The sequence below is a fragment of the Dreissena polymorpha genome, chromosome 4, assembly GCF_020536995.1.
Source record: "Dreissena polymorpha isolate Duluth1 chromosome 4, UMN_Dpol_1.0, whole genome shotgun sequence".
In the NCBI taxonomy this organism is placed as follows: Eukaryota; Metazoa; Mollusca; class Bivalvia; order Myida; family Dreissenidae; genus Dreissena; species Dreissena polymorpha.
This window is the reverse complement of record NC_068358.1, coordinates 69,617,036-69,630,272: the sequence shown is the minus strand read 5'-3', so window position 1 is coordinate 69,630,272 and position 13,237 is coordinate 69,617,036. Positions and strand designations below refer to the sequence as shown.

Here is a 13,237-nt window from a genome sequence, read left to right as displayed (position 1 = left end):
ATGACTGTATCATACAGGCTGTGTACATCTTTCGGTTGTTTGTGAACAGACCACTGTGGGAAAACTCACGTTTGATATGTGAATGGCCTCGTATATTAATAGTACTCTTTTCACAATCACTATTGTTGCCATTCCTAATACAATCTGCATGAGCCGAATCCACCGTATTTTGAATGTTATTTTAACTTGTTGTAGTAATATTCCTCTATGGCATGTACATATATTTCCGTTGCGAACTTGCCATAAACACATATATGCAATTCTGTTAAACACATCTCACGTTGTGTTATCTAATATCATGCAAGAATTTGTGATTAAGATTTTTTTGTTTTGTCCTTTTTTCATTTGCATACCAGTATGTTTAATAAATTATATCAAATCTAAATTAATTTAGGGTTAACAACATTATCTCACTCTTAAAATTCGAATGATTTCCGTTAGTGTAAACACACTTTCATATTTAGTGTGTGTTGCTTGTTAGAAAGATCATTGCACGTGTCTTGGACACTACATTTTCTCTGATTTAACGTACGGCTTATACATTCATAAATGGTTGTTAGTGTGTATCGTATATTCTCAATAATGCAGGTAGGAACATTGTCTATGATGGTTGACATTAAATATGACACAAATCTGCTCATGTAATTTATTTGATTTATTTCGGATCTGTAGTTGTAGTACATTATTATACAAAATTCAATAGTCCATGGTAATACTGAAACATAAACTTTAAAAAAACAATCCAAAGATAATATAATATATGTTTATCTTTTCAGAATAGGCGACTTCATTTTGCAGAAGAACTGGAGAAAGTATTTCATTGTATTGACTTATTTATTGTGTTCGCTTTTTCATTGAAAACTAGTATTCTCAGCAATGTTGTATTTTGTAAAGTTAATCTGAGGCTCCATTCAATTGTGTTTGTAATATCAGGGATTTAAAAACGTGATACATAATCCAAATTGTATACAATGATACAAATTGAAGATTGCAATTTGATAAAATGTGTCTTTTTTTTATTTATCATGTCGACATATTTTATTACATGTTTTATATATTAACAAGGAATTTGTTAATGACACATTAGCGTTTATAGTACAACAGATCTTATAGTTTTAAACGTTGTATAATTTTCTGATATAACTAAATGAGGTGCATTAATCAATAAATAATGATTTTAATAACAATACGTAATAAATCTCCTATCGAAAAACAACAAATATTGTGCTTAAAAGTACAATCGCATGCTGTAAAAATGGAAGCACAATATCCAATGATTATGCATTATTAAACATCACGAGCAATCATTAAACAAGTTAATGAACAGAACAACACACACACACACATTTAAATTACCATACATTTCTTTACTTACATAAACAGAACATGTGCTTTGCATGAGACAATTTCTATAATATAAAATGGACGACCCTAAACATATACGTACCTACACAAACACTTACCTACAACATGTACCTACACATACACGTACCTACATATACACGTACCTACACGTATAGGTACCTACATTGCCTATTCGTCATTTATACACGCACTTAAATGTACAAATAAATTCACACAACTATAACAACTGAACTGTCTACAGCAGCACGACACGACACTTTATGAATGCGATGGATTATGACGCCAGACAATTTTGGTAAAAAATCACTTGTTTGGTAGATATTACCAGTAGAAACATCATAAAGTTCGGAAATTTATAATTTTACACTTTTAATTAGGTTCGTTTTAAAACAATATGGATTATTCAGTTTTGCAATAAATGAAGTATAGAGCCTTATGTCGTCCCATTTATACATGTACATAGTTTATATATTCAATAGCATAGACGTGAATGATTCAATAGTTTTTAATGTTTTACTTATATAAATTTCCATCTAATTTGTTGGTGCAATAATATTTTGGCCTATTTGACAATCAAATCATCCAGTTCGTAGTATCGTTAATCCTGAAAAAAAAAAACACATTTCGTCTGCAGACTACCTACCTGGCACTGATGGCTGATGAATATATGGTAGATCGACGAAGCATGTTTAATGCACAATTCATAACACAAGAAATAAATTCAATATAAGTATTACATAAAGTACCCTTGACGTTTGAAAACGTTTACTTTCCGAAATTGTTATAAAGACATTTGGATCTAGTTAACAACAGTCATTTCAATCTTAAAACAAACTGACCTGCGTTATGCGAAAATAGGCCTCATTTGAGGAGTCTGAGTTGGAGCATATGAAACTACAAAACCTTGCCTAACTTTATATCGGAACTTAGAAGATTGACCAGATTGCGCGTCTTAACACGTCTTAATGCCGAGCTAAGCCTTTATTTGTCAGTCAGCATTCCACTGAAACATGACTGGCATGTATGTGCCCCGACCCGGGATCGAACCCGAGACCTCTGGATTTCAGCAAGCGCCTTATCGACTGAGCTATGGAGGCTATGCTGATAGCATAAGGCATAATACCCATTTTCGCATGACGCGGGTCAACTGATGTAAGTAGACTATGCGGATGTTGTATTTGCATTATTGGTCAATCAAGCTCTCTTCAAAGTATTGGCGTTGATCAAATACTAATTCAAGTTCCCAAGGTGGTAGCCGCAGTTAAAGACGGGGTACCATGGGCACGATTACGGTAAATTTTTATTCAATTGCGTCAGGTAATATCCCCAGTAGATGATGTTGAAGATGGCAAACAGGACCGGAAAGAGAATTCTAGAGCCCACATCGCAATACATGGCGTAGCGCATCCCCATGTTCACCGGCTTCTTCTTCGCTGGCACCTTAGAGACACTTTCGTTGCCAGGCTCGGGGTCTCTACCGTCCTCATATTTCTGAAAGAAGAAACATGCTCATGGTGACAAACAATGTACCGATGTGTAACACAATGCCAATCAGTTTAGTAAATTTGCCATACTAGCTTATATATCGGTCCAACCATATATACTGTTATTTAGATGCTTTATTTACGATGCTATATTCAAAACAAACTACCGGTAGTTTCAACAAACGTAAACAAAAAGACTAGCCGTTCGTGTATGATTTTCTTGCTTTCATAACAATATCTCGACGGGCTACTGTATATTTTGTGGTAGATCTTTCTTCTCTCGTGCTAAAATATGGGGCGTCATATAAAGAATGCAAAACTATTAGTAGTTGACTGAATTAATTGCTGACATATTATTATTCGATGTGACAACAAATACAATGCCTGCATCAAAGTGTTATGTAAATTGAAATGTGTGAAACAGAATATGCGATGAACTTCAAATAATCGCAATTACTCGCTTTTATATTTGTTTATAAATAAAACTATCGGTATGTGCAAATGGTTCAGAACTCACGTTATTTAATGCCGCGCTGTTTGGAATGCTGAAAATGTTTTTCCATTTGAAACCTTTGTTCATATCTTTTCGCATGAGCACATTTGCCACAGCGAACTCGATTAGGGCTAGAAACACAAACATCAAGCACGTGGACATCCATATATCGATAGCCTTCGTGTACGACACATGAGGAAGTGACGCATTCACGCCGGAACTCTGGGTAGTCATGGTGAGCACTGTTAAAACTCCCAGAGAAATTCGTCCCGGTACTGCGTTAACGTTCAACCAAAAGGAAATCCAGGACAACATGACTACCAGGACGCTGGGAATGTACATCTGCACGAGGTAATAACCAATGTTTCGAGCAAGGGTAAACTTCACTTCTAGGCAGCTGTGGTTACCTAAAAAGACAGAGGTCAGTTTCAAACAACATTCCAAGAATAGGAAAAACACCATGTGCATCTTTCATTTGTTTAGCAGCATACCGATCAAGTGGACTTTCTTGATGCGACCTCGCCCCGCTCTTTAGGTAAAATACCTACATGCTGTTTAAAAGAAGGATTTAGATCCTTTTTAAATGTCGTCATCTTATCTATAATCACTGAAAAAATACTTCATGCACAGTTGTTAACTGATTATAACGTTGCTAAATCTGATCAGCGCCTTCGCATGTGTTAATTCAATGCAGCTGACCTCCCAGTTTCATCACAAAACACTTAGGCGTTCTAATTTTTTTGGAAAAATATCTCAAAATATTCTGACAAATCCATGTGATAAATGTGTTATTTCATCACGTATGACGTAGGTTCAGCGAGGTAAACATTTCGTATATCAACTGATCTCATTTCATTCTAATGTTTTTACATAATCGAAAACGAAAATAACATGTTGCCTGGTGGATGTTATCAACGAATTAATTTTATTCTCATCAAAAATATATCATGCAATGTTTATTGATAAAACATAAGTCACATTTTAAATACGTTATACAAAATAATGTTAGAGATGATATAGAAACTATTGTTTGCATTATATTATCTACGTTTGAAATCGGAATTGGAATAAAGCTACTGATAATGTACTATAAACATTTGTAGAAATTGATAGATATTTCTACCGGTTGACGACTACAATCAACTCGTTGATTATTATGTCGTAGTGTGGGTGTTGAAGAAAAGTTGCAGAATAACGATTAAAAGTCCAGAATGTGCAGGTTAAAAACAGAGTTCTTTACAGTTTATATAAAGTGTTTGGCCAATTGAGCTTTGAAGCACTCAATTGACCCTGCAGAAACTATGTCCGGCGGCAGCTTATTCCAATCTCTGATGGTCCTCGGAAAAAATGAGTGGAGTCTGTAGTCATTTTTACATGATGGAATTTGGAATGTTTTTTCATTCATGCCGCGTGTGAGTCTTCTTGGTGGTATTAAACGATGTTCTTTATTGATGGCAACTTTTTCGTTTTCGATTTTGTATAGCATTAAATGTCTGGCTCCCATATAATCGAATTGAGGCCAATTACTTTAGGTGAATTATTTCTCAAAGATTGCTTGAACATTTTTTGCTGCACCCAATCATTTGGGTAAGCACGTTAGTATCAATAGCAACCTTCTCCGGTTCAGAACAATAATGTTAAGTGCACACTGTTTTATTTTGCAGAAAAACAAATAATGTAGAAGGGAACTCAACAATGAAAAACGTATTGAAGCATTTGCATATTGGCTAAAAACGTCATTGTTTGATATTCGTATACAGGGAATTGCAGCTGTTTTCTTTTATACTGCACAACAAAGTGGCATTATGCATTGAAACTGTAAAAACACTTTGTGATAAAATGGTCGGCTTTTAGAACACTAAGTTCATTTTAACCTGATCGAAATGCATTAGCGAAAGTTCCATACAAAATATTTCGTAATAGAATGGAATACAATCTCAAAAGCCAAATAGCGATCAATTAATATGTTTTCATGGAGTAATTCCTTGTTATAATACACCATTTGTTTTCAGAAGCCGCCCCGGGAACCAGACTCTTACTCACAGGTTTTGAAGCTGAAATCTAATTGAGGTAAATGCGTTCTTTGCCGAAAACAATAATTTGTGCAATGGGCAGGCGGGTACACGCTTTATTTAACATGTACAACTTGTCCGGTTCGATATACTTCAACTTTCTCATGTACCAGATACCAATAACACATTACCATTAAAAAGCATGTGCTATTTATATATAAATGCAAACACTGTTGAGTCTGATAATGCGTTTAAAAACATCCGTGTTTACGAGACACACGTAGCCATGATAATGCGTTTAAAAACATCCGTATTTACGAGACATACATGGAGAGTTAATAAGTGTATCCCATCGACTTTCTTAGATTACCCATATGTCTGATTCAGAACTTACAAACGGCTCTCTTAGATCTACTATGGTTTTATCACGCCCACAGTTGGAACAGCCAATTGACATATATAAGACGTGTCGTTTAAATTGATAAATAATGGACAATATACTAAAATCATAAACCCACCATCGTTAAAGACATAAAATGCACCCATACCACGTTTTCGTTGGAATACCATGTTTTTGGAGTACGCCCTTACATATACTCTAAATGCGTACCTAGATCCCCTCTGGGCATAGAGAAGGCGTCCGGTTCCACATGGATGACCTCAAACTGGGGCATGTGGTCGGTGCTCTCATCCAGGAACACGGGGCCGCCATGGGTGCTGTTACTCCACATTAGCTGGATGTTTCCGTCGTTGTACGAGACTGTAATGTACAGAGTTTTGATATATAAGTCACGTCATGCGAAAATGGGTCTAATGCCAGATACATCCGCGCAGTCTGGTCAGGAGCTACCATGCCCTCTATAGAGTAACGCACAGTTTCGTTGTCTCATGAGCGGGCGGGGTAGCTTCTATGACTTTGCGGATGCGCAGGCTGGACTGGCGCTACGCTGGGAAAATATGGTATAATACCTATTTTCGCATGACGTGGGTCACGTACGTACATGTATTTTTAAGTTCCATCTTTCAGCGATGGATTGATAAAAATATACCTCTGTGTTATAGTAGTAATTAGTACGATATTCACCAAAGAAGAAAGAGTTAACGAAAACGATAACATCGCGTGAACGAACAGACTAGAACGAAGTTGAATAATTGATATAATGAAATATGAAAAAACGATCTATCATTTGATAAAATTATTAAGAGTGTTGTTTTTTGTTTGTTTTTCAATAGACATGTCCGCCTAACAACTGCATTTGAAAGTACAATATTCTCCGCAAGTATAGACAAGTGTCGTAAAGTGCTATATATTTCACAATAAAGGCGACCGAAAGCACACTAATGAGGAGCGTCTGTATATATGATTTGTTCAATCAGCAATACGGATTTTTTTTTATCCTAATCAATATCAAGGTCGTTCCTACTTACAGCTCTGCATTTCGATCTTGCAAGTCTGCTTGTCGAATGGGTAATGGCGGAAATCCATTGGGCAACTAAGCGTTATCGACAGTCTAAAATCCAGTATAACTAGTTATATTTTCACGTGGAAAGATATGGTGATATTAATAATATTATAAACTGTAATTGTTGTAATATGATATTAAATTTCATTGTTAGAATTTAGAAACAGGTTTTGAAAAATAAGAAAGGCACATCACTTTATTAACTGAATTCAATAATTATGTGAGCCTTATATAAGGATTAATCTTGTAAAACAAATCCTTCAAAACGTACGTTAACTTACATTAGTCATATAAACGGATACATTACGTTCGGGGTACAACATTAACGCAACATTGATTACACATGTAGAGGTTGAATTCTCCCAAATACCGTACCTTGTCGAGTAAGTAACTTCTCCTCCTTTGTAAATTCGCAACATTTTGTTTGGCATGAGGACGTTGTGGTAGTAGGCCCGTTTCTCGTTCGGGAAGTAGAGGTCCGGTACCCAGAGTTTCTCGAGGTTCTTGGCGTCAATCTCCACGTAGCCCTCCTCCATGTTCTGGATCTGGTACTTGCTGAAGCGGTGGTCATACCAGGTCAGGTGCAGAAGCACCGTCGCCGTGAAATCCTGCAAGACAACACATTGCATATAAACGGTTTACATGTTATAAATTAATCGGTATAATGCACTTGTACATTGTAAGTTATTAATAAATTCATATCACTCGGTTCCCTTCCAGTTTGCATTGTATCAACTTAAGCAGAAAAAGAATTAGCACAACCACCATTTATAAAATATCGTTAAGACACATTTCTGCATAAACGCAACAATCTTGTCTTACCATTACTCCGCAAAGCTTTGATGGCAATTTGACTAATTGTTTTATATATAAAATACCACATAAATAAATAATGTAAAGGAAACGTTATAACGATTGAATATTGGCGGGGAAATCACGCAGTTACACTGGGGTTTTAAATGCTTCAAGAGAAACATCCTGGTAAATATCAAACTATTATTCTATCTGACAGTTTATAAACTTTCTATAAAAAAAGTTACAGCAATTAAGATGTAGTTTACATTCAGTGGTTAGTTCCTAAGTTGTCTTCATCCATTTCTGTACTGTTAAAGGATTAACCATCTTAACACATTCCTCAAACAAAACCTTTTATAATTTAAAACAAAACTAAATAAACTATGATTACTCATCTTACCATGTTCGCCTCGTTGATGGAATCGAAGTTCTCCACGTGCATCTCGCATTTTATCAAGGTTGCATAATCTGTTGCAATAGTAAATTAAATGTTAAGTTCTACCACATAAATTTTCTTTAACAAAAGCAACACACATTTTATTACAAAACTTACGCATAGGTTGAAAGTTTATAAAAACAATAAATTAATAAAGAGATACACTATTTATTATGATAAATATACTAAATAACAATTGGAATCAAAATTTAAAACATAATATGAAGCATATTACATAACAATACATTTATGATACTTATAAACATAAACAGTAAATAACACCAGTGGTTAATTGCAATTGTTTACCACATTGTCATATTTTGAAACAATGCCAACAATTATTATTGAAACCGTTATCATTATTTGATGTTTTGGTGCAATTAACCATGACATTTGCATATTCTGCAACACGTGTAATTAAATTACTACATCATCATGTTATGCATTAATATGCATGTGCTGTTACTCTGGCCATTTTAGAGGTGTATTGAGTTATACTTTTTTATTATAGTTGTGTTTTATTGTACAAGAAGATCTATCAATACATGGGTACTGACAGATCTGTGTTGTAATTTTAACTGATTATTCAATTTCCAGCACGATAATCATGACAATAGTTCACATACCAAATTGCTGTAATAAACAAAATACATTAAAGAAGTCCATTTACTGTACTAATATGTAGAAAAAAATACAAATGTCATTTGTGTTTGCATAAAATGTATTCCGTTATGCTTGATATGTCTTGACTGCCTTTTGTTTTTATATGTAATCTTTTTCATTAGTAAATACTTCATCTATTCATGCTTGGTAAACTCCTTATTTAAAACTCAAATTGACACAGCACGCAGATGACGAAGCATTTAGTCGAATGACCAATTGTCATAATTGTTTACCAACAAATTATAACATGCTCCTGCTTCCGATTGTATTGAACCATAAATCTGCGCTGCGCATATAGATGTTTGCTATATAATCGGGTATTTAACGGTTTTTCCTGACATGCATTACGATGATCTTAAATGTATTCTTGGTGATGCTGTCTTCTGAAATATATCCCGTCTACAAGAAAGTACTAATCTCATAGTGGTATTTATTTCAATTCACCGCGCATCAAAAAGTGTAAACTGTGATGCTCTGTTGAATCTTCAAACATTTCAGGATTAATACCATTACTATTAAATCAAATTTATATTGTCGACTACAAATTTTCTATATGATTTGCAATACAGTGGATTTACATTTATTTAGACATGTATGTTTTGTGAGTAAATCTAGGTTAGGTTCGTCAAGCCTTTTAATCGCTTAGCTTTGACCGTTTTAAGGAGGCGACCCCAGTTATAATATTATTTGTGGTAAACGTTGTGTTGTCTGCATTGTCCTTTAATGAATTGTTAATAAATCACTTGCCTATACATTAAAAATGTACACATAATTTCTTTCCTGTCAATATTTAATTTAATTAATTCTTCCCCGATATAGTCTCTTTTGAAGCAAAAACTGAGTGATACAAATAAAATATACGCCGATGTTAAATGAAATCATTCATGTTTCTTAATTGGTTCTATTTATAGTTTTCGGTATTGATCGTATTTGTTCGCTTACGATTTGATTTGGCGGGAAATTAGCTCCTGCATTGCAAGGTTTCGTGGCGTTATAAAGGTGTATAGAGGCGTTTTTTGTCACTCAAAGGTTTATTGGCAGCAAAGAAAGGTCGTTTGATTTATTTCACTATATCTAATTCAGAAAATGATTTAAAAAATAAAGTTGTGAATGATTTAAATGGCTACTTTGACGACGAATTTGAGGATTTGAAGAGAAGCTTCCCGAAAGAGAAGGACTGGATTGGAGAGAACGTGCGGGAAAAGGTCAGACTATAGTCTAACATTTTGTTTAAATCGGCTGCTAACAGCTCTTGTGTGTTTTCTTACGTAATGACTGTTTAATTGTAAAACGTATTATTATTTTTACTATTACTTACTTTTTTCGTGTTTGTTTTAACTGGTTAGATGTTGACGTCGGTTTAGTACAGCTGATGCAAAATTTCGTCATATGCACACACACACACACATATATATATATATATATATATATATATATATATATATTACTCGTAATACTTTTTATCTACACTCTTTTTTGGTATTACGTTATGGATTTAATGTTTGAGTGATTTGTTTGATTCTTGTTAATGTCCGGGGTGCGTGCGGGGTGCTTTTGATGTTTGTTTGTTATGTTAATTTGCGCAATTAGTTTGATAATGTGTCATTTACACGTTTTTGCTAAAGAATACTTAATTTTATAATACAATAGTAGCTGCTTATTTGTAGATTTCTCCAAAATTAGAGGTTTCGGGAGGTGATGATGGCACCTAGACACCGGTCTTGAGCCATGGGTCCTCATACGTCCCCCTGCCATTAAAAGAAAACATAAAGAAAAAAAATGAGCAGAAGGGTTGCGTATCCCGCTCGCGGTTTTACCTGAATCGTTCATTACTACCGATTATTGTATGGGGTGTACGTGAAGTCATGTACACTTCTCTTGATTGGTGGTGGTGGATGGATCTTGCTAATAGTAGCAGTTTCTTTAAACAAAATTTAATGTTTCCCATTTGTAAATTTATTCTATTTTTAGCAAGTTAACGTGATTGATGGGCGTTGGGGGCGTCCTTTGTGCGCTTTGGGCATCGGCGTGGATCAGTTTATTCAAACCTTAACTCTTGATTTTAGTTTTCGACTTGCCTCTGATTTGTATGAATACATGTATATAAATTTGCACTATTCACTTGCCACACATGTGCATGTTAACTATACATAATGACATGTCCTACATAATTTAATTAGTATCGTTTCAGTTCTTTATACATCTGAACAAGGATGTTACAACGTTTTCAGTCGGCTCGAGGCTAATCAACTGAAGTTATGTGCTCTGCAATTGGGGGAATGCCAAGTTATGTGCTCTGCAATTGGCGGAATGCCAAGTTATGTGCTCTGCATTTGGCGGAATGCCAAGTTATGTGCTCTGCAATTGGCGGAATGCCAAGTTATGTGCTCTGCAATTTGCGGAATGCCAAGTTATGTGCTCTGCAATTGGCGGAATGCCAAGTTATGTGCTCTGCAATCGCCCGATTGCCTAGTTATGTGCTCTGCAATCGGCCGAATGCATAGTTACATGTATGTGCTCTGCAATTGGCAGTATGCCAAGTTATGTGCTCTGCAATCGGCAGAATGCCAAGTTACGTGCGCTGCAATTGGCGGAATGCCGAGTTATGTGCTCTGCAATCGGCCGAATGCCTAGTTATGTGCTCTGCAATTGACCGAATGCATAGTTACATGTATGTGCTCTGCAATTGGCGGAATGCCAAGTTATGTGCTCTGCAATTGGCGGAATGCCAAAGTTATGTGCTCTGCAATTGGCAGAATGCCGAGGTACGTGCTCTGCAGAAGAAGCGCTCATTCTGATGTCGGTTGCTGTAAGAGTATGAGGATAGACCTCTGGCTGTCTAGATGTTTGCAATAGTATTGAATAGAAATAGAATTGCTAAGTATACTTTCTATTTAATTTATTTTAATAACTAAGTTTAAAATTACATTATGTTATATTAATAAAAGAACCTCTCTTTGTTTTACTCGATATTGTGCCAATAACATGCCTTATACCTATCTGTTGTGTTGTTGTTAGTTTTTGTTTTGTGAAGCAATTTAGATTAGGGAATAATTGATTTTCTCACAATGAAATAGTGAGTAATGGTGTTTCTTTGATACCAAGCAGTATACTAAACATAAACACATATATGAACTTATAACATACACGTGTTTCAGATTATAATGAATATATAATATATTAAAGAAAAAACAACCAGGAAGTTGTACATACCATCGTCATAGTCGGGTGGAACATTGTTCTCAAACTTCAGCTCGTTGGTTATGAAGTCCAAGAAATCTTTCCTGAAAAAAGGCATACATAACAATATAAAGAAGTAAAACTCCAGCTGCAAATATGTATTTCTTTTAAATTTAGTTGGTCTACAGTTACAGTCCTGCGTCAAAATATTGACGAAAGTCAGTTTTTATTTTTTATTTTTAACTAAGTGGTCATTTGTAGCACTGGGCATGTAACGTACGCAAAACATTATGTGCTTTATGCTGTTGGTGACCTTAGTGATTCTTGAAAGACTTAATCGTCCATATTGGAATGAATATGCGTTAAACCATCTCCCTCGTATGCCTCTGCCAATTTGTAAACTAATGTTCACCAAAAGGAGAATTTAGTTCGTGTCAATCGCAAAATGAGCTGTAACACATATTGGATAACATAGAAAGAAGCAATCAAATATCCATTTATAATTTCAGCAAGAGATAATCTAAATTCATTTGGCATTGCAGTGAAATGCATCTTGAAAAACTGGCGATGATATAAAGCTTATGGAAAGAACAAATTATACCGTAAGCAAAAGTCATTCATACTGTAACATATCCTGTTTCATTATAAAAAGTATTTGATAACAATTAATTTAGACTTTTAATTAATTTTGAGTCCAAATAGTATAATATTTGTTACCCCGCCTCGAATCATGTCAAACAAAATATATCGTGCCATACAACACACATGTGAACGTAGAGGTATGATACACAATCAGGTTGCTCCCCTATTGTTCTGTAATATCTTAGACTAAGCACAAATAAAACAAAGGCTTGACAAGCCTCGTCCATTTATTTTTTTAAATTTTAAACCTCATCTACTAAATTACACAACGATAGGACAGAATCCTGTTTTATCCTACAGCAAAATGATTTTATAGAACATAATAGGACCCATACTGAAAGATAGGTTTATCCTATACCTATGTTTATCCCTATTGTGTGGAGGAAGGTCATATTATTCGGAATCAACTATAAAGTATTCATTTTTAGTTAAAACGAATCGGATTCAACAAAACAAACAATTTGATACCAAGATTTATTTTATGCTTTCCAGTGGTTTATAGAGAAATATCAGTGAATTAAAACTGCTAATTTCACTGTTTCAAACAGTGACAATTATCAGTAATAATTATCAAGAATTTTCACTGTTTACTGTGAAATGACGTCATTTTTTGACGAAATGACGTCATTATCCCAGCGAAATTCCCCAGTTAAACTCTTTAACAATGTATATAAACTGTGAAAAAAAAGCATAAAATAAAAAGA

At 34.7% G+C, this 13,237-nt stretch overlaps 1 protein-coding gene across 1 annotated transcript in view; it reads right to left on the bottom strand.

The window, feature by feature from the left end:
- Window positions 1-642: 642 nt before the first annotated feature.
- The window catches only part of LOC127879661 (glycine receptor subunit alpha-3-like), a 60,568-nt gene continuing 47,973 nt past the window's right edge, over window positions 643-13,237 (bottom strand). The window contains exons 2-8 of the mRNA XM_052426636.1: window positions 11,925-11,995; window positions 8,013-8,080; window positions 7,193-7,425; window positions 6,783-6,865; window positions 5,965-6,114; window positions 3,367-3,749; window positions 643-2,856 (exon numbers count right to left, since the gene is read on the bottom strand). Coding sequence (XP_052282596.1) covers window positions 2,653-2,856; window positions 3,367-3,749; window positions 5,965-6,114; window positions 6,783-6,865; window positions 7,193-7,425; window positions 8,013-8,080; window positions 11,925-11,995 — 1,192 coding nt within the window. The 3' untranslated portion in view covers window positions 643-2,652. The remainder of the gene's footprint in view (window positions 2,857-3,366; window positions 3,750-5,964; window positions 6,115-6,782; window positions 6,866-7,192; window positions 7,426-8,012; window positions 8,081-11,924; window positions 11,996-13,237) is intronic.